The sequence below is a fragment of the Chenopodium quinoa genome, unplaced genomic scaffold (assembly GCF_001683475.1).
Source record: "Chenopodium quinoa cultivar QQ74 unplaced genomic scaffold, ASM168347v1, whole genome shotgun sequence".
NCBI lineage: Eukaryota > Viridiplantae > Streptophyta > Magnoliopsida > Caryophyllales > Amaranthaceae > Chenopodium > Chenopodium quinoa.
The window spans coordinates 771,586-793,212 of NW_018743850.1; the positions used below are offsets into that span (position 1 = coordinate 771,586).

Consider the following 21,627-nt stretch of genomic DNA (forward strand, 5'->3'; position numbering starts at 1 on the left):
AATAGACACATATAAAGTATGATCAAATAACAACAATATACCTTAAATTTTAACACAGTTTAAACTTATTTTATATCAAGTTTCAAAAGTTGTAATAGACACACATATATATAAAGTAACTGTATATGATCAAACAACAAAATACCTTAAAATTTGAAAAAAAAATTCAATCAGTGCAATAGACACATATAAAGTATGATCAAATAACAACAAAATACCTTAAATTTTGAAAAATTTCAATCGTTGCAATAGACTCCTATAAAGTATGATCAAACATCAAAATACCTTAAATTTTGAAAATTTTAGACTGTTTTAGTGTTCAGAAACAATTGAACCAGAAGCATATATATCCACTCCTTTTTGTTTGAAGTAATGGAAATAATGGACAAGAAACAGGTTGAGGTCAGGTGATAATCCAATATTGCAAATTGCCAACTTTCTCCAAACTCTGCAGCTTTCGGTACCTTCAACAGTTCACCCCATCTACGTAGTACTTATACTTAACACACTTATACTAGCTTGTCTTATTATTCGGACTTTTTATTTGGTCATTATTTTTGCTCATACCAACTTAGTGACTTACCAAATTACCCCGTATTTTCAAAGACGTAATACATTGATCTATACTATCTTATCTGCTAACTATGAGTTGTCTGTATGTTTCATAGAACATTTCATGTGTGACAATTATGCATGCATAATACATTGTACATACATACGTATTTCATTTTAGATTATATCACTTATCACTACTATTTTATATATTGAAAGTACATATCAGACTATCATCGGATCATCAAATGAATCGAACACACTATTTATCAATTATTATATAGTAGGAGACTCGATTATTTATTCCGGAACATTTTAGGATTAAAAAATAAACAAGAACCATTGATGTGATCTCTACGTTATCCATCCGCATGAAGTATATAAAGACGGATCGACCGACCACGATGCAGCAAAAGTCCAGTAGGCTTTTATTATTCTCAAACTCATACTCCTATTAGTCGTCCTACAATCAATAATAATCTTACATTCCTACTTTAATTCGTAGTATTACTTTATAACTATACTCACTTTTTATTATTTTCCTCCAATAAACTGGTGTTTTTTTTTTTTTTTTTTTTTTATTATTATTATTTATTATTATTATTATTATTATTATTATTATTATTATTTCCTACTCTACCAGTCTACCCCACCTTGCCACCACCCCTTTAAAAACTTTAAAATCATAATTTAATTTAAAATCAAAATTAAAAATTAGAAATTAATTATATATTTTTTTTTCCATAAAGAAAACGAAGAAACAAATCTGTCACGTTCTGCATGATGGTATCAATACACCTACCCTTCCAGCAAATTCCTATGGATTATGGAACGGTAACAACTACTAAAATTTATTAATCAATAAAAATAATGTACTATTAACAACTAATCCTCATTTATCATATTCCTAATTAATCATTGAAAACAACTTGTTAACTTATTGGTTTGAGATGTTGACACATGATAACGATTATTTATAATGCCTAACCGCTTACCCATGTCCACAATTTATAATTGTATACATACTCACCAATGCTAATCTACAATATCCTAAGATTATATAATTAATTTAATTTATATACTGCAATATACTTCTCTATTGGTTTTTAGATGCAATAGTTTGACAAGCATATTTGTAAAGATATAACTTTGGACACTGTTGGTGGTAAAAAAATAAAAAATAAAAATAAAAATAGAAGGAGTAATATAAACTAAAATACGTACAAATATAAGTCATAAGACTCAATCGATCATAACACAACTTTAATAAGTTCAATTAAAATTGGGGTCAATAAGTTCGAATGTAATCAACAAGTTAAGTTTATGGCCAATAAATATAACCAGACAATTTAACATAACGTAAGTTAAAATAAGAAAATTGTCTTTGTATCGTGAAAATTTGACATTAACATCAATGAATGAACTTGAGTATAGAGAGTGGCTAACGGGACCAGCTGAAAATTTCTGCTTGAAAACAAAATTATATGATAAAAATTTCTTATGAATCGTCTTGTTAATTCGTGGGCATGCATCAGTGCATGAGTTTTTGCTGTCTCAATCAATAATCATTAAATTGCATATATACAAAATAAAGAACAAATTATCCATGCATTTCATTACCTCCACGTCCTCCAATCCATTACCAGCAATGGTGGAAGCCTAGGAAATATTTTTTGTGTGTAGTATATTTCTTTTGATGGGAAATAATTTTTGTATTTGACGCAAGGGGAAAGATAATACGAAGTATAAAAAAAATGTATGCATCATTTCTAACGCACGTTTAAATGAGTATGTACACCTAACCCTCGGCTATTGAAAACTATCCCCTAACCCCTATTTCGCTCATTTTTAAGCTGTTTTTAAAAGACTGTTCAATTTTTATATCAATTGATATGTTCCTTACAACCCCTGTCTATTTTATTAAGTATCTAAATAGTACATATTAATAAAACAAACATACACATTAGTACCGCCATCCCCATAGTGTATGAGACAAATGTATGCATTTCAGAGCTATTGTTTTTGCGAACTTCCTTCTTGGGAAAACTCTCCCCCGTGGACTAATTCAAAACAAATCTTAAAGAAAGATATTACATTTACACCGTATAATATATAAAATCATAAATGGACGCATGTATAAGTCAAAGTACAGCGAAATAGTGATTAATCTTAAACAAATGGAATACTTAAAAGTTGAGAGTGAAGGGAACAAATTTGTTGTATCACTCCAAATGAAGAAACAAAAATTTACTCCCAAATTCCCTAAATCAAAGAAGTTACATACACATTTAAAAAAAAAAATAAAATAAAATAATTCCGAATATACCCTTCACCAATCTCTACCTTACCAATGCAAGTGCAGGCTGAGTCTCCTCATCTCCCTCCCTACTCCTTTCTACAAGTCCTTACCACCTGCACACTCCTCTGTAACCCAAACAAAAGTTCTGTATTTCACAAAAAAACATCAATTACAGATTTCCCTTTATTTTTTTTAATAAAGCAAAAGTAGAATATTTAGAGAGAGAAATTGAAAGAGACGCTACTATTACCATTACCCAACCTCAAAACCCTACTCACTCTCTTTCGCTTTCTCTCTCTAAAACTCACTCACTTTCTCTCTCCTCCATGGAAAGACCTTACTCTACCTCCCGACCACCTACATTCTCTTCCAAGAAGAAACCGCCTCCTCTTTCTTCTTCCTCTTCTTCTTCTTCCTTCCTCAACAACAATGGCGGATTCTTCACTAATACTTCATACGACGACGTTTTTGGTGGTCCTCCTAAGTTTACTTCGTCTTCTTCTTTAGCTCCTCGTCCTGAAGATTACACTGAAATTTTCGGCGCTTTTAGGTCGTCGTCTTCTTCTTCAAGGTCGTCTTCTTCGATTCCTGTTCTTGATCTTCCTGCTGTTCCTGACGACATTCATTCTGCTGCCGCCGCGTTTTTCGACTATTCCGAGGTTTTCGGCGGTTTTAATGCTGTTGATTTTGCTGTTCCTTTTGATGAGCTTTTCCGACCGTGTGATGGCTCGTTTTGCGACGGTGATGCTGACGGTGACGGCGATGGTTCCTCCGATGAAGCCTGGTAATTATCCTTCTTCTTTCAATTTTACTCCTTTTTTGTTTAAATTTTGTTTCGAATTTTAATTTCTATTTTTAATTTAGATGATCCTTTTTTCTTCCACTATTTGCTGATTAGTGAACTTTTCTATTTTCATTTTTTTTTCAATGCTGATACATAGAAGAATTAGAAATTCAATTCAATTTTTTTCTTGTTTGCCTGTAATCGTTTACTTTTAGTTTGGTTTAGTTGAAATTTGACTTCAAAATTCCAGCTTTTTTTATTTTCTTTTATTTTTTTTTTAATTAGTTTTGTTTTTTCAATTTATTTTTTAATTAATTTGTTGTTGATCTTTTTAGACGTGTTGTGTTTAATTTGCATTATCTTAAATGAGATATCATGTAGCTTTGGAGTACCGAGTTTGGTGGGGAAGAGGAGGGAATGTTTGAGGGTTGTGGCAAAACAATGATACATTCCTTAGAATTTCAATTTTTGTTGCTTTAGCTGGGTGATTTAATTATTAAACAGGTCTATTTTTGGTGTCTTTTCGTGTCTTGCTTAGTTGTGAATCTGATCACCAGTGAGATAGGAAATCAGTTGCTTGAGATAGTATCAAAAGAACTGGTGTGAAGCTGTGACGTACGCCTTTGGAATTCCAATTTCCGATTTGTTGATTTTACATGTGGACAGTTGCGTTGTTCACTGTTTCTAACTTATGATATACAGTTTTGTGGCTTGGTTATGAATCTTATGATTATTTTTGTGTTCATTTCTGGAGTATTCAGGAGTTATTAAACACTGCTTAGTGCTTTAAAAAAGTGTAGTTTTACAATCCATCACCAATTGTGAATTGGGAAAAAAAAAGGAATAATTTTGAGACAAAACAGACGTTATAGAAGTTCAACAGATTTTCAATTGTGAAGAGACCTTAGTTGTTTAATCACTAGCCTGTAATATTTTGTACCATGAGTTTAGGCTGAAATGTAGCATATTGTCAGATTAGCATGTGTTCGGGCTATCTCTATAGCCTATGCATCGACTTCATGCATTTTATGCTGCGTAGCAATGGTGGATGGAGGACTGAGGAGGAAGGGAGAAATGCACTATTGTTTCTCTTAAACTTCTGTTGGGTTGGATTTTGTTTATTACTCATATTAGGGAAAAGAAATTTACTTCTTCCATCTCCCACCCTCTCTTCTCTCTCCAGATTTTCTTATCCAAGCACATTGTCAGTGTTTGTTTTACAATCTTGAAGCAATTTTGAAAAGAAATTATCTTTCATGATGGTGGGTTGTTTTTCTAGTACAAGTCCATATGGCAGTTTGCAAGCAACTCTCTGCTTGTTTTTTCATTTCACCTCTTACCCACCCTCTTATTTCTTCTGTGCACTCACTAATATGAATAATGTGTTGAGCATTTGCCTTTTCTTTTCATGGACAGGACCCCAGTTGGTACAGAGTCTCTCTCTGATGATGATTCAGATCCATTTGCTTTTTCTGAAAAGAGTGGAAACTCTCATCAACCTTCGGAAAGCCAAGAATTTAACGTTTCTTACCATAAAGTTAATCCGGGAACCAGCACATATGTGCCAAACATGACACATGTAGCTAAACTAAATGACGTGTCTGGATATACTTGTGTATTTGACGAAGCCACATCTTTGAAAGAGATGGGAAATGATGTGTGCTCACCAGTTGTTGATGACGTTGTCATTAGCATGGGAAATGAAACTATGTCTCATGCCTCATATGATAGTGACCAGAGATCTGGAAAAGCTTGTGTGGATAGTATGTCTAATATAAATTCTATATTTGCATCTGTATCTGATGCCAACCTCAGAACAGAACCGTCCCAAAAGTTCCAATTGCCGCCTCCATCAAGACTGCCATCTGTGTTAACAGACAGTAATGAAGAATTTCACGAGATGAATTCAAGTCCTATGGCTTCTGAAAGATGTGGTTTGGAGGCAAATGTTAACTATAACTTACCACCATCTTTTGACATGGAGGTAAATGCAAGTACTTCTGCTGCTGCTTCTGCTGCTGCTATGAAAGATGCAATGGAGAAAGCTCAAGCAAAACTGAAAGCTGCGCGGGAGTCAAGAGACAGGAAGGACAGAGTTCAGAACAGTGGAAAGCTGCAATTAAAGACTGATGTAAATGGCGGCGGTAATGTTCAAGGGGTACGTGATGAAAATTTGGCTGAAGAGACCAAAGTGCACGCAACAAGTGATAGAGGTCTTGGTAAGATAAAAAATTCTGCTAAAACTAGGCATGATAAAACTGCCTCACATAGTTTACCAGATAACCTGGTTGTTGAACAGCCTACTGCGGGATCTGTAAAACCAGCTGAGACAAAACAAGGGAAGAAAAGTAGCTTGTCCATGGATACAGATGTGGCTGGTCAATGGAAGGAGGCTAGGCAATATTATGAATTTGTAAATAGTGACAACACTAGATTAGTTACTCAACCACCCAGTAGTAATGGTGATGCACAGATAGGAACCAAGCGGCAGGACAATGATAATCATGATTCGGATTCGGCTGGGGAGGCTTGTGTAGCAGGAGAAAATCGGCGAAGGCTAAAAGCAACAAAAGCAGTATCTAGACAAGAATACTATGAGAAAATGGTCAAGGTGGCTCAAGACGTTCATGACAGTGTGATCTGTGGGCATGTGGAACCTGACAAAAGACAGAAGCGTAGGTCTCAGGGAAATCCAAGACAGCTGAAACCTGAGTTGGTCTATGAACAGGAAAATAATGACATTCTACCTAGCAAAGCTCAAAAAAAGGAGGAATATCCTGGTGAGGTTATTCATAAACAACCTGGGAAGCGATCAGTAACCGTGCTTGAGAAAGGAGAGCATAAGAATGAAAGTGAGGCTTGTCATAGTGAACTGGTTGACAAGCATGATGACCCCTCTGAATTGAACGAGGAAGAAATGAGAGGATCATGTGAAAGGGATGAGGGTGAATTAAGAGTGCATGATCCTGTAGTGAGAGGAGAACATGAGCAGAAAGCAGAAGAACCCTGCGACAGACCAAGGACTGAGACTAGACAGCCAGAGGCTCATAAGAAGAAAATGACCAAGGAGTCTAAGGAAGTGGCGGACAAGAGATTAGAGGAAACTTTTGTGGATGTTTTAATGGGAGATAGATTGCAAAAATCATGTGACAGTGAAGAAAAGGACAACACAAGATACTTGCAGCAAATGAAAGCTGCAGATAAGAGATTGAAGGATGCTTTTGAGGATGTCTCTGGCAGGGAGAGGTTAGAAAGAGTGTCTGAAAGCCAAGAAAACGAGACAAGAAATTTGCAGCAAAGAGATGAATATGAAAATCATCGTGAGCAAGCATTTGATGGCCAAGAATCTAAGAAGCCGCTAGAAAAATGTGTAGTACTGGAGAAGTCTGAGATAAATAAAGCAGCTTCTAAACAAGAGGCAAGGAGACAAAGGTTTAATGAGTATCCTAATCCAATTGTAGACTACAATAGCTCAGCTGAGGGTCAGAAACAAGATGAAAGTAAAGAGAAGCTTGAGAAGACTACTGAGCTGAAGCATACTTCTTTGCGGGGATTTGAGATGGAAAAAATTGGAAAAATCAATGAGAATGCTGATGACAGGGAAGTTCAGAAGGGTGAAGACAAAAGTTACATAAAGATCGAGTTGGAGGATGAGAACCAGGGGCCTCATAGCTCCCCAGATATGAAGCTGCCTACGAAGGATAAACATGTGAAGTCTTCTGACGGGGCTAACCTGTACAAGATGGACGTGGAACTGAATATGTCTTGTAAACTTAAGAAGTCACAAATGAAAGTTGATGGATCCAAGGATGTAAGTTCTCAGAAAGGGAATGAAGAGATCGACTCTGCACCATCAGATGACAAAAGCAAGTTGGAAGCAGTTAAAACGGCTGATGTTCTGATTGATGAAAGACAAGTAGAAGCTACTGCTGCTCAGGTGGGCCCTAATGAATGTGAGCTTGAGGGAAGGACAATTCCGGCCTCAAAAACACTTGATTTGAATGACAAAAACACCTCGACACGTACTGATTGTATTAGAAATGAACAAAACCTGAAAGAGGCGAGTAGGAAAGTTGCGCAGTCAGCCTCAAATCCTAATTTGGTGAAGGATCCTAATGTAGATATAGGAGGAAAGAGAAATCTAGTAGGGGAGGGTCAGGCCCACATCGTGCACAAGGAGAAAGCTAGATCCACAGTTGCTGATGATATTAATGGGTTTAATGAGCATGCTAGTAAGGTAGAACCTGAAGGTCATACTGTACTGTCTGAGGGGAAGGACAATTTCCAGAATATATCTGACCTGCCTAATATAGGCCAAAGCATTGAAAGAAAGGGGAAGATTAGCAATCATAATTTCACTTCAGAAGAGAAAGATGAAGACAAAAAGCGAGACCTGGAAGAGGAACGTCTTCAGAAGCTCGAGGAAGAGAGAGAGAGATTGAGAGAAAGGGAAAAGGATAGAATGGCAGTTGAATTAGCAGTACGTGAAGCCCGTGATAGGGCATATGCAGATGCCAGAGACAGGGCTGAAAGGGCTGCTCTAGAAAAGGCAACGGATGAAGCACGGCAAAGAGCAATGACGGAGGCCCGGGAGAGGTTAGAGAAGGCCTGTGCAGAGGCTAGGGATAGGTCACTAGCTGACAAGGCATCATCAGAGGCCAAATTGAGGGCAGAGCGTGCTGCAGTAGAGAGAGCAAATGCAGAAGCTCGACAACGTGCCATTGAGAAAGCAGTGGCTGAGAGGGCTACTCTTGGGGCACGAGAAAGAATTCAAAGATCTGTTTCTGAAAAGTATACATCGGAGAGAGATGTGATCATGAGGCAGAGCTCTTTCCCCACAGTGAGTATATTGCTATGTAATCATTCTTTTGAACGCCAGTTCATTAAATTTTTTAGTCTCATAACTCTCATATTCACATTCATTTGCAATTGGATTTGTAGAGTAGTGAGAGGTTCGAAGCAGCTAATGGCGAACCTGCCGAACGGTGCAAGGCCAGATTAGAGAGACATAGACGAACAGTGGAACGGGTGGTAAGTTTCTATATTCTTTCTTTGTACTCGATTACTATCTAGCAGTTTGCTGCAAATTTGTTTCAATGTTTCAGGCAAAAGCACTTGCGGAAAAGAATATGCGTGATCTTCTTGCTCAAAGGGAGCAAGCAGAGAGGACTGTGAGTATTTTATGTCCCTATCTGAAAAGTTAATATTTTATATTTGAAGAATTGTGTTTCAATGGATTACATTATCCTGGTTTTTATTTATTACCAGCGGTTTGCTGAAACTCTTGATGCCGATATCAGAAGATGGTCTGGTGGCAAAGAAGGCAATTTGCGAGCTTTGTTATCCACATTACAATATGTATGTATACTAGTTTATATTATATACATGTCATATCAATGTTGTATGTATGCTACTCAATTTTCTGGACCGCGGTTAGGAATTGACCATTCTTACATCAGCAGACTATTCGGGCTTTGAATTCTTTTATATGCGTTGACTGTTTGTGTACACAAAATGTCAACTGTTGCATAGCTGTTCTAGTTCTTCAACAATTGTTGTGTTCTGGCTCCTTGTCTGACCATCTGGGTTGTGGGTCAATTTGCTTCTCTTTGTATTGAATTGTTCAGTTAGCTGATCAAAAGATGAAAACACAGCATCAAATTATTGAACTTGAAAGCCATCAGAGGCTTCATTTTGCTCAGACATGATATTATACTTGATCAATCTTTAGTCTCAGACTACCACCAAATCACTTATACCTGTTGAAATTGATCTCTCCCTTGCATACTCAGAAGTCATAGTAATGACAAATTCCTTGATCAACCATCAGAAATTTCTGGTGATTGATACTTTTGAGAAACTTTTGCTCTGATAGATTGATGTTTATGTGAATTTGTTGACTTCTATTTATAAACTATTCAGGTAGCTTACAGTGTAATGCTGTGTTTTACCTATTTTATGTTTGTGTGAACTATACAATATTTGGTCATTTTATTAACCTCCTCCTGTTTCATGACCTAGTAATCTAATATCCATCTTTGAAATTTTGTTGCTTCGAGAGTATGTTATTTTGTAGGCAACTTGTTCATTTCATTGATTGCTCCTCTTAAAAGGTGGAGCATGTGAAAGATCTAAGATGTAGCCATGTAAGCATGTAGCTCAAAGTATGTTATAACTTAAATCTCTATTTTGCATTGGCAGATCCTTGGGCCAGATAGCGGTTGGCAGCCAATTCCGCTGACAGAAGTAATAACTGCTGCTGCGGTGAAAAAAGCTTACAGGAAAGCCACTCTTTGCGTGCATCCTGACAAACTACAACAGCGCGGTGCTACTGTCCAACAGAAGTATATATGTGAAAAGGTTTTTGATCTCCTGAAGGTGTGTTTCCTTATGCTTCGTATCTCTTTGAACCATTTGTTACTTCGGTTACTATTTAAACTTGCCTTCTGAGATTGGAGCCAAAGCAGTAATTAGCTGTATATAGTGCAACTTTTTCTTTTGTCCCTCCCAAGTGCCAATATCAGTCCAGATTACCTGCTTGGATAATGATGTGCCTAGCCTTAATATTTGGAAGTTTTGCAAGTGTTAAGTTCGTGGTGCTGAATCCTAATTGAAATGTCTGCATTCACTCGTAAATGTTCTGTCATCATCTGATGAAATGTCTGTCATTTTTTTTTTCCTTCTGGTGTGTTGCTCTTTCGGGTTTATATGAGTAAGTTATTCAATTACCATTTACCACTAATCTATTGTTCTCATGTACTTGGAGGAAATTTAGGGCTGTCATTTTATTACTCTTAACATCATGTAACTCTCGTACACCTTTTTCCTTCCATTGAACAGGAAGCTTGGAACAGATTCAACTCAGAGGAGAAATAGAGTAGGCTATTAAGAGCCGAGGTTATGTATTTGGTATTTCATACTTTTGAAAGTGTATATATGTATAGCCATCAGTCTTGTGAAGATATCTTTAGAATGTAGAAGCTGATCTGTGCTGTTTCACAGAAGGAAAGAAGCACAGGTTTAAGGTGCATCCGCCGCTAATTCTTGTCTGGTTTGGGATCACACAAAAGTATCAGGTGATTATGCTTATGAGTTCTACATAATAGAAGTAGCTCATATCTTCCTATAGCCCTATTGCTATGTACGGAGTACTATATTATGTTCCAAGCTAGATTTCTAATTCTTGCTATATACAAAGTATATGCCATTAATGCCAATCTGACTGAAACCAGTGAGTTTTCGATACATTTACCTTTGGACTCAATCGTCGGGACTTTTGAACACCAGCTAATGTGAATGGGTGTGACGAAGTCACTTCTGGCGTGATGGGGTTTGGGGATACATGATATCTCCATCTCAAAGTAGAATCATAGTCATGTGATCTTTGCCGGAAGATAAGCATAAAAATTCAAAAATTGAGGGTTAGCATGAAAGAAAAAATCATAACTTTCCATGACAATTATTAGACCCAGCATTATGTATACCACTAGGATAAGTAATTGGTTTTCTTGCTCTTTCTACTATCTGATTATGTTGTGTAGTAAGTCACACACTAATCCATTTGACCAATTCCATGATTATGTTGTGTCGGCCTAAAAAGACTTACGGAGTATATCTTAACCTATAAAATATTTTCTTTTATTGATAATGTAATACTGTACGAGCTTTCTAAAGTTTTAAAAATGTATTTTAAGAATGTGTTGCTAGTGATATGACTTCTTACCCTTGTTTTGACGAAGATTGAAATAGAGTTTTCATTATGTATCTTGGTTGGTTATTTGTTGGCTTGCGACATTGGAAGGGCAATATCGCTTCCAGGGTTGAGGCGGAAGGAGAGATCCAAATCCATTGGCTATAACCCGAATCAAAGGTTGGCAACCGAACATCTTACCTTGTGACACCCCATTTGATAGGAAGGTGAGAGTCGAACCTCCAACCTTTAATAGAGAGGTGGGAGGTTGAGTACCTATTTCATTTTCATTAGGTCTATCAATATGCATTTAATTTTGGAAATTGTATCGTTTTTCATGTTTCTTCCACGCACCTAAAATTTATGATAAAAATGTATAGCTAAGAGTTACGTATTAAAGAATTCTTTGAGACTAGGTATTTAGCAAAGGCTATTCAATTACGTGTGGCCTGTGTCAACTTTTCCCATACATCTGCTCTAAAGTCAAACCTTCTACTATATATATGATATGATAGCTTTTTGTATGAAGCATAATATTAATATGAAATGGGTATTGAATAAATCACTGAGCATTTCACCATTATTTTTATAAATTAAAAAACATAGAAGGAAGCTGACAAAGTAATCGTGCATCTTTATTAAATATGACCAAGTCCACTTCTAAGTTCAAAGTAAAGTACAAGTGATCAACTGATTATATTATATATTGTGATTCAAGATTAGGAAAATTGTTATGGTTAAATCTAACTAATATCGAACAGGGAAAGAGAAAATTGTTATGGGAGCATCTAATGAGAACATGGTAGAAACAGTAGTCTAATAGGAGAAGTATAATTGATGTATGATGGAAAATCTTTACCAAAATGGGATTTTTTGTATAGGTAGATCAAACAAATGGCTTGTAACTTTTTAATGATAGTGTTGACTTAGTAAGGAGTTTCACCCATAAAGTATGAATTGTGTATTCACGAATGTCATTTTGCAATCAAACAAGAAAATAAAATAAACCACAACTCAATAAATATATTACGAATACTTCGTAATTATTTTCCAATCAACCATTAAATTGTCTTAATTTGTGAACGATTTGAATTAAAAGCTACTCGATTTAAACTTGACTTGGATTAATTTACTACATCATCTAACTTCTAGACGAAAACACAAAATCGGACATAGCTACTCTTCTGATCACAAACTGCTGCTCATCAATTTGGTAAAATTTGCTTCTATGGCCGACTATTTTCTTGCATCTCCATTATTAATTTAAATGATATAATCATATAATCATTACTTTCATAAGCACTCTAATTTAATATTATTGTCTATGTTTCCAAATTACTATGAACAAGTCTAAACTCAAAATTAATTAATCTAATACTCGTACTAATATATCTACCCACTACTAATCCTCCCCAACAACTCTACTCTAACTTCATGCCTTTTGGTCTCTTCCTTTTCTCTTTTAATACTAACTTTGACATAATTCTATGAAATTAGTTGCATACATACTTAAATGTGGGCCAAATATGATTTTCCCATGCTATCTTTGTCACTAGGATAAATGTTACTTATATTATTTTCTTCACATTAGTTGTCCACAATATTACAAATTTACAATAAGTCAAATTTGGATGATCTAAGGGCCCTAATTATATTTAATTCAACAAGCATACCAAATACGACCAAAGTTTATGCATATAATATTTTATCAAACCCCCCTTATATAGTTATATGATATTACTTCACCCACTTATCTTTTTCTTGTATCTTCATTTCTCTACCTACAACATTTTGGTATTTTCAGACAATTTACTAAAAAAATTGTCTAAGAACAACACCAAAGACACAAGTTTAATAATAATGGCTTTGTTTAGAGCTTTGAGCACGAGAAGAAGTCGTCGAGATGGGTATGACAGGCTTTTAGACGAGACTAATACGATTGGTGTCAATGATTATAGTTGTGCTGGTACTGGTGGTGGTGGTGCAAATCATGCTGTGTTAAAGAGGGTTACTAGTGTTCCTGCTAGCATGTTATTCGGGTCCTCGTCTAAGAAACTCGAGTTCGAAACGGGTCATCTAGGAAAAAACTCTAAGCCAAAACAACAACAGCCAGCAAAGAGTAAAAAAAGTGGCAAGAGTCACCCTGTGTTTAGTTTGTTTGATGGGAAGTGGAGGAAGAAGAAGATGACGGCGAACCCGGATTTTTCGCGGTATATTGAGTATTTGAAAGAAGGAGGGGTGTGGAACAAGGATACAAATTCACCTGCAATCTATTACAAGTGAATATGGATTATTAACTTTGTTATGGATGGTACTCTTATTTCATTTGTTGGTTCAAATTTCATTTTTTTAGTGTGTACATACTGGGAATTTTGTTGCTTTTATTGGTTGAAAAAGTAGAGCAACAATTTTATGAATTCTAATATTCTATAGGTTTGCCTTTACTTGATTCAATTTGTTATCAGAGCCCAGATTTTGTAGTGAATTAAGGTTAACTCTGTTGTAAATAATATCTACTTTGTATAAAAAAAAAATGTCATTATCAATAATTTCGATCTTGGCCTTAGTATGGCATTACATGGAGATCAGACACCAATTAGCAATCTGAGTGTCTAATTAACCCGACTTATAGAAAAATCATTTGCCTTATTGTAATACTCGTTAGTTTCAACAAAAGGAAAATTAATCAAAATGAGTAAAAATAAGTTAGGTGCAATGAAAGTAAGATGAGAATAACAGGGTATTCGGTCTATTATTGTAAGTTGAATTATAAGTTGGTGCCTAGTCTAGTTAGCCAATTTGTCCTATATGGTTTGATTATAACTTTTCTAGACAATCGAGGACCCAAACTTTTCTAGTCTAGTAATTAACCAAGAGTAGTTGATTTGGTTTAGCTATAGCCATATTTCTGAATTATGATTATCCTGTTATTTGCAGCAATATAATAAGCCAGTGGACAAGATGGTATGGAGCTTCAAGAATTTTGACAAATAAGGTCGGTGAGTAGTGATACTTTGATGTGAATTTGCATGTGCTCTTCTTTAATTTAGTGACTTCCAAGTTCCAACTATATGCTGTCGTTGGCTTTTCACTCTTGCCACTTACATTCTTCATTTCCCATATGCAACTTCTAAGTCAAGAGTAATGGTGAACAACTATATGACTTAGCTTGTATATATGACATTCTAGATAGCTAATAGCAACATTATATTGATATATGCTTTGATTTTATTTCTTTGGTGAAAATGTGGGCAATGTTTTCTTTGATTATGGATTATCTCAAGCATCTTATATTTTGGAACTCAATCTTCAAATCATACTCAACATGCTAAGTAAGCTACGATAATTAGTCATTACCCAGTGTTTACTTATGCGATGCATTTCATTTGAATACATCTAAAATCACCATCATCTTGACAACTACAACTAACTTTACCTATTGTATGGTTGTATACTTATATACCCAAAGGCAAGCCGAATATATAACAAATTGGTCAATAAGAGAGAGTTAAGCAATCTCAACATTTGAAATTTTCCAAGGGATGACAACTTTAAACTTGGTTAAGCTTTGCCATGATATGTGATATGGTGATAACTTTTATTGCTTGTTGTATTATTTTAGGAATTTTATATATTTCAATTTACATAATGTATGATGTACCATACAATATTGAGTAAACAATACTATAACAATTACAAATACTAAAATGCAACACATAAATTTTAACAAAGAAAGCTTAAATTTTTTAACTTTTAACCCAAAAGTCTTAATTTTGTCATTTATCTCCAAAATTTATTTAAATCGAAGTTGACACAATTGCAACCTACCTATTAGGACTACCACCAACCTTTTTTCCCATAAGATCACAACAATACAATCAATATAACTACTTTTTACACGGGAGTGCTGATTTTACCATGTAAGAATCGAGAAGGATGATAACATTAACAAAGTTCTTTCTCAATTAGTTTGCATGAGCAACTACAACTACAAATCAAACCAATTTTTAGTTTGTTCTAATTGAGATTGAGAAGAATTGTTAGTGTTTGAGATAGCTTGGGCTCAAACAAACTTTTAAAATCATTGTATGATTTGAGCTTTGTTTGAACTTAACTAGATTTTGCTCATTTGCATTATTATAAGTTGGGAAAAGCTTGTCAATAAACATGCTCATTGAGGATTATTTTTTTGTATTTCATCTACATCCACTTGCTTTAACTCACGAACAAGGATTTTCTCATGATCATTTCTTTTAATAAAAAGTTATGAACAAATTCTCGTGAATTTATTATAAAAATAAGCTAAACCTATGATTTATTTGTAAAAGATGTATACTACTAAAGATACAAATAGCAAATCTAATTTATGGAAAAACAAAAATTTGACTCTTGTAGCACAAAAAATTGAGCCATTTTTCTGTTTCATATAAATCTATAATTTGTAAAGGATTACATGTAATTAGTCATTGGGTATTTAATGAATTGACATGATATAGACCTTCTAAATTCAAATATACCTAAAAACACTTTTAAAATAAATTATAGGGTATTTTCATTTTTACCACCTTCAAATAATGACTTTGTCGAATTTACCACCTCCAAAAAAAAAACATTTACTTCACCACCTCATAAAAAAATTAAACATCAGTTTTACCACCTCATCTGAGCTCAGGTGACGGAAAACGCTTGTGGGGCCCAGTTAACTGTCACTTCCCTCCAATTTAATTCTTTTAAAATCGATTTCCCTCTGTCTCCTCCTTTTCTCACCTTCCACCTTCCATAATCAATGTCTCACCAAATTTCTCACTTCCTCATCAATTTTCGTCTCTCTTTCCTTTGATTTTTCTTGATTCTCACTGTAACTGCTTCTCTCTCCTTTGAATTTTCTCTTTCTCTCTGTAAAAACTGAAACCCTAGATCAATTTGGGTGGTTGAAATCGAGCTGGAACCACAAAATTGCAATACATCAGCTTCTCTTGTCATCTTCCACAGGGTGAGGGGACCAAAAGCTTGGTAATTTGCTGACAGAAATCGAGATTCCTGACTACAAGAGGTACTTTAAACCCTTTATTAGTACATTTCGTTGGATTTATGGTTGTCAATTGGGGTAAAGTATGCCTTTTTGGGGAATCTGTGAATTAAAGTATTATAAACCCTAATTATGCGAATCTTTGACTGAATTAGAGTGTGCATTTGTTAAATAATTAGTTAATTAGATTTACTTGGTTACTGTTAATTTAGTGCATAGTCAATGTGAATTGCTTTTACTTGTTGTAATTGGTGAATTGGTTTTTGTTGTTTATTGTAATTACTGAAATTGGTTATTGTTGTGTGTGCTTTTGTTGGTGTTGTTACAGAATGGACACAGTGGACTTAAAAATTACAGTAGGGGGTGCCTTTATACCTTCTTTAGCTGGTAAAAATAGGAGGGTGTTAACTTGGGATGGTGGGTGGGTTTATTGGATGAGAAAGGTGGAAAAAAATAAGATAGATGTACACTTTTTGAGGCAAGCAGCTATACATGGGTTTGTGTATGTGAATGTGAAGGTTCCTAGGGGGTTTAGTTGCTGGTATAAACAAAAGGGCAAGTCTTGGGTGAATGGTAAAAGGGAGCTTGTTGATGGTGAGGTGAATGGTTTCCTAGAGTCGGTGAACAAAGAGGGGGCATGTGAGATGTATGTTACCAGTCATGAGCCAATTGAAGGGACTAACAAAACACCCTTCAAATGTATATCTGGGAATGAGCTAACCCCTGCACAAAGGAAGGAACTGAAAAAGAGGTTTGGTGGGCCTAAAGTATACAAACCCAGCCCAGAACTTAGTAAGCCCACTGAAGAAGAACCATTTAGGAGAAGCCCTAGGTTAAAAGGCATTGTTATACATGACAGAGAGGCTGAGGAGAGGCTTCCTAGGGCAGAGAAAGTGAATGCTAATACACATAAAGGGAAGGGTAAACTCACTGCTGCAGATAAGGGTAAGGCTAAGGTTGGGGATGAGACTGGAAATTTTGCTAATTTAGTGAGAAAAATAAAAGAAAGAGTGAGGAGATTAAGGGATGACAGTGATGTGTTTAGTGATGAGGATGGTGATACAGAGTCTTCTGATTCTGAGTTGAGTGATTTTGAGTTAGAAGTTGATGAGGGAGAGGAGGACTTATACTCTGATGATGATGAACAGTGGTTGAAGAAAAATGTAGACCATATTAACAGTGAGGTGAAAGGCAGTTTGAGGGGAGTTACTGAAGGAGGGGATCAAAGTGATGATGAGGACACAGGGTTTGACATAGAAAGAAATCTACAGAACATTGAAGTGAGGGTTGAAGAGAAGGCAACTTGTGATTCTGATGAGCTAAAGAGTGTGGAAGGTGATTCAGATGATGATCAGAGTAGTGTTACTTGGTTTAACCCTGAGACAGACTTTGAAAGGGCTATCAAATTTGTAGTTGGTCAAAGGTTCAGTGATGTGCAAACAATGAGAAAAGCTTTGAGACAACATGCAATTGAAAATAGGTATGAGTATTACCTTCTTCACAATGATTCAAAGAGGCTAACAGCATATTGCAAAAGGAAATGCAAGTGTGTGTATAACAAGAACAGTTGTAGGATAGTGAAGTGTACATGTAGTAAGGGTGTTAGGTGTAGGTTCAAGTTTTATGCAACAAGGCTTGTGAAATCAGAGGCTTGGCAAATTAAGACACTAAGGCTGAAGCATAGGTGTGTTAGGAGTAAAATGAACAACAAGGTGACAGCAGAGTTCCTTGTTGGCAGGTACTTGGAGGAGTTCAGGGGCAACCCCAGATGGAAGATTAAACAGATTCAGGACAGGGCCTTGAATGACTTGGGGATCAAAATTACATACTCCAAGGCTTGGTTGGCTAGAAGCAGGGCAAAGCTTATAATATATGGGTCTTCATCAGAGCAATACTCAAAGGTTTGGGACTATGGGAAGGCACTGCTGAAATGGAACCCAGGGAGTGAGTGTAATGTGGTGGTGGATGATATTAATCAAATTGAAAGACCAATTTTTATGAGGATGTTTGTGTGCTTAGCTGCACTTAGTGATGGATTCATTTCTGGTTGCAGACCAGTAATTGGGGTGGATGGGTGCCATCTAAAAGGGGCATACCCTGGGCAGATCTTGGTTGCAGTTGGAAAAGATGGCAATAATTCCATCTTCCCAATTGCTTGGGCAACTGCAGAGATTGAGAACAAGGACAACTGGTGCTGGTTTCTGGAGAGCTTGCTCAAGGCACTTTGTGTGTATGACCAAGGAGATGGCTTGACTTTTATGTCTGACAGACAGAAAGTAAGTGGGTTGTGTTTGTGTTTAAATTACTTTGCTTTATTTGAATTTTCTGTACACTAACTTGTTAGTTTTGCCTTGTGTGTAGGGTCTCATAGAAGCATTTGCAGATGTGGCCCCCAAAGCTGAGCTCAGATTTTGTGTGAGGCATATTTGGTCAAATTTCAAACTGAAATTTCATGGTGCAACTTTCAAGGAATTGTTCTGGGTTGCTGCTAGGGCAAGCACTCTGGTAAGCTTCTATTTAGGTTCTTTTATGTCAGTTTTATGGTGAACTATAATGTATGCTAGGAACATTTAGTTTTGCACATATTTACATGTCTTTCTATTTTGTGAAAACTGTATGCCATGTGTCTATGTTGTGTTGAATGGTTGTCATGTGTGTGGTTGTATCAGTTTGAGTTTGAAGTTGCTATGGAAAGTATCAATTTTTTGGATGAAGAAGCATACCAGTGGTTGTCAAACATTGACCCCCAGCACTGGTCAAGGCATGCTTTCTCTACAAACTGCAAGTCTAACATGTTGTTAAACAACATGTGTGAGACATTTAATGCAGTGATTAGAGATGCCAGAGACAAGCCTATTCTAACTCAAATGGAATGGCTTAGAAGATATATGATGAAGAGGAGTAATGACAAATGGGAGGCAGCAAAGTCTTGGGAAGGTTTACTAACCCCATTTGTCAACAAAGTCTTTGCTGGGTTGGAGAAGTATGCCATGACATGTGAGGTTACAGCTTCAAGGGATGAAATTTATGAGGTGAAATACAAGGATGATCAGTGCATTGTGGATCTGCAAGAGAGAAAATGCACTTGTTATAGATGGGAGTTGACAGGAATACCTTGTGTCCATGCATTTGCTTGCATAATGGACAAAAGGGATGATCCTGAGTTGTATGTGCACCCACATTACTATAGGGTGACATACTTGGCTGCATATGAGAACCCTATACAGCCAATGCCTGGCCCTAAGAATTGGGAAAAGGTCAAGCTCAGACAGCCTTTGCCACCTATGCTGAAAGTGCAGCCAGGAAGACCTAAGGCAAATAAGAGAAAGCTTGAACCAGGGGAGGGCACTTCTGCAGCACCTGAGGGCAAGAAGCCAAAGGTGATGAAACAATGCAAGAACTGTGGTGGGTTTGGCCACTTTGCCAAAACATGCAAGGCTGAAGCAGCACCAGAACAGCCTAACCCACCTGCAACAAATCCAAAGGGTGGGAGGCCACAGATGCAGACTCCTTGGCTTAAGGAACAGAGAAAGAAAAGTGAAGAGAAAGCAGCAAGACATGTATTTTGTGTATTTTGTGACTTGAGTGTATTTAGTGGCTTTGTTTCTGAGTCTTGTCATACTGTGATTGCAGGCTGCACTGAAGTTGCCACAATATCAGCCTCCAACAACAGCACAGGCTGGGTCAAGTAATGCTGCACCTGCAAATGCTGTGTCAAGCCAGCCTGCAACAAGAACAAAGCCTTTGCCAACTCAGCCTGTTACCAGGAGCAACAGGAGCCTGAGTCAGCCCACAAGAGTGCCAACAACTACTCCTCCCAAAGTCAAAATACAGACCAGGTCCAAGCTTCATGTAATGACAAGCAAGAAGGACAAGGATCTCAATCAACTGTGACCCTAGGTCTACTCATTAGTATTTTGTAATAGAACAATGATAGTTGAACAATGATTTTGCACAAAGGTGCCTTAACTTTTGTCTCAGCCAATGTAAAACAATTTCAAACATTGTGTTGCAAGTACTAATACGAATTGTGATATGTTTCTACCAAAAAGTTCCATTTCTCATTGATTTTGTTAAAAGTAGTACAAGAAATGTCATCCCAACATCCACACATAATAATTCAACAAAACACAACATAAGTTGGGGATTTTTTTTGTTTCTAAGCATTCCTAAATGAACCTAAGATCTAAAATACATAGCCAGTACCAAACCAAAACAACAAAACACAACAATAGCATGTACTGTGAGCATTTTCTTTGTTGGTGCATTGCTGCCATGCACTTCCTTGATCATCTTCTTCCTGTCTGAGCTAAGAGCTTTGCATTTCATCTTCAAGCTGTCAATCTCATTGAGCAAGCACCTCCTTTGTCCACTAACATCATCAACTTCCCTCTTCATGTCATTCAGCTCTCCCTTCATTAGTTTCTTGTCCAGCAGCAAGTTGTTAATCACCTCTGTTTGCCAAGGTGTTCCATCTGGTTGATCCACCCACTCAAAAGCTTTACACCCCCCTTGACTCAGTCACAGGATCATAGAATTTGCAGGTCCTAAACTTGCGTCCTGGGTTCTCCCTAGTCCAAGCAGTCAGCCTAGACATTGGAACTCCACATTGGCATTTTTTCTCCTTTGAGGGTGACATGCTAACTGAAGACATTCCCTTCTGAAATTCAGTAAGAACAAGAATGAAATTAATTGTATTTGAACACAATGACCATAATATAACCCTAATTTCAGTAGCCAATTCACATAACAAAAACCCCCAATCTAATTTAATCTTACATGAACCCTAAGTATTTTAATTCAAATTGGGGTTTAATTGACCTCACAAAACGCCCAATTTCAATTACTCTTAGCAAATGCAACATAATCACGCAACGAATTGCCAAAAAATTACAACAGAAATCACGAAAATTGCTAGAGAATTAACGACAATGGCTTACCTATTTGATGCTTGTTGTCGAGGAGTCCAATTGATTGTTTGATAATTAGAGGGTTTGGGATTGTTAAGGTTGCCCAAAAATACTGATTTGTGAAGAAAATCGCAAAAATTAATCTCCAATCTGCAAGAATTTGGTGTACAAATGAAGAACTAGGTTTAAATAAAAGGGAAATCGAGAGAAATTTGGAAAAAAAATCAAAAACTAGCCGTTATGCTGGGCCCCACAAGCGTTTTCCGTCACCTGAGCTCAGATGAGGTGGTAAAACTGATGTTTAATTTTTTTATGAGGTGGTAAAGTAAATGTTTTTTTTTTGGAGGTGGTAAATTCGACAAA

The 21,627-nt window shown here is 36.3% G+C and overlaps 3 protein-coding genes across 5 annotated transcripts; all 3 read left to right on the forward strand.

Moving 5' to 3' along the window:
• The first annotated feature begins 2,482 nt into the window (after nucleotides 1-2,482).
• Nucleotides 2,483-11,794, forward strand: LOC110685823 (auxilin-like protein 1). Its single transcript, XM_021862350.1, has 7 exons — nucleotides 2,483-3,635; nucleotides 5,052-8,475; nucleotides 8,577-8,666; nucleotides 8,741-8,806; nucleotides 8,904-8,993; nucleotides 9,837-10,013; nucleotides 10,476-11,794. Exons 1-7 carry the CDS (start codon nucleotides 3,178-3,180, stop codon nucleotides 10,509-10,511), a joined length of 4,341 nt encoding a protein of 1,446 aa, XP_021718042.1. The 5' UTR covers nucleotides 2,483-3,177; the 3' UTR covers nucleotides 10,512-11,794.
• A 1,154-nt stretch (nucleotides 11,795-12,948) lies between these two features.
• LOC110685827 lies at nucleotides 12,949-14,626 on the forward strand. The gene is made up of 2 exons (XM_021862355.1): nucleotides 12,949-13,636; nucleotides 14,263-14,626. Exon 1 carries the CDS (start codon nucleotides 13,057-13,059, stop codon nucleotides 13,606-13,608), a length of 552 nt encoding a protein of 183 aa, XP_021718047.1. The 5' UTR covers nucleotides 12,949-13,056; the 3' UTR covers nucleotides 13,609-13,636; nucleotides 14,263-14,626.
• Nucleotides 14,263-20,418, forward strand: LOC110685824. 3 transcript variants are annotated; one of them, XM_021862352.1, is made up of 4 exons: nucleotides 14,263-14,324; nucleotides 16,683-18,630; nucleotides 18,716-18,859; nucleotides 19,024-20,167. In XM_021862352.1, the coding sequence occupies exons 2-4, from the start codon at nucleotides 16,684-16,686 to the stop codon at nucleotides 20,044-20,046; spliced, it is 3,114 nt and encodes a 1,037-aa protein (XP_021718044.1). In that variant the 5' UTR covers nucleotides 14,263-14,324; nucleotide 16,683; the 3' UTR covers nucleotides 20,047-20,167. The 3 variants fall into 3 exon arrangements, with proteins under 3 accessions (XP_021718044.1, XP_021718045.1, XP_021718043.1); XM_021862353.1 differs by lacking the exon at nucleotides 14,263-14,324 and adding an exon at nucleotides 14,701-16,378 and having other exon boundaries at nucleotides 19,988-20,418; XM_021862351.1 differs by lacking the exon at nucleotides 14,263-14,324 and adding an exon at nucleotides 14,701-16,378.
• Nucleotides 20,419-21,627: the final 1,209 nt, after the last annotated feature.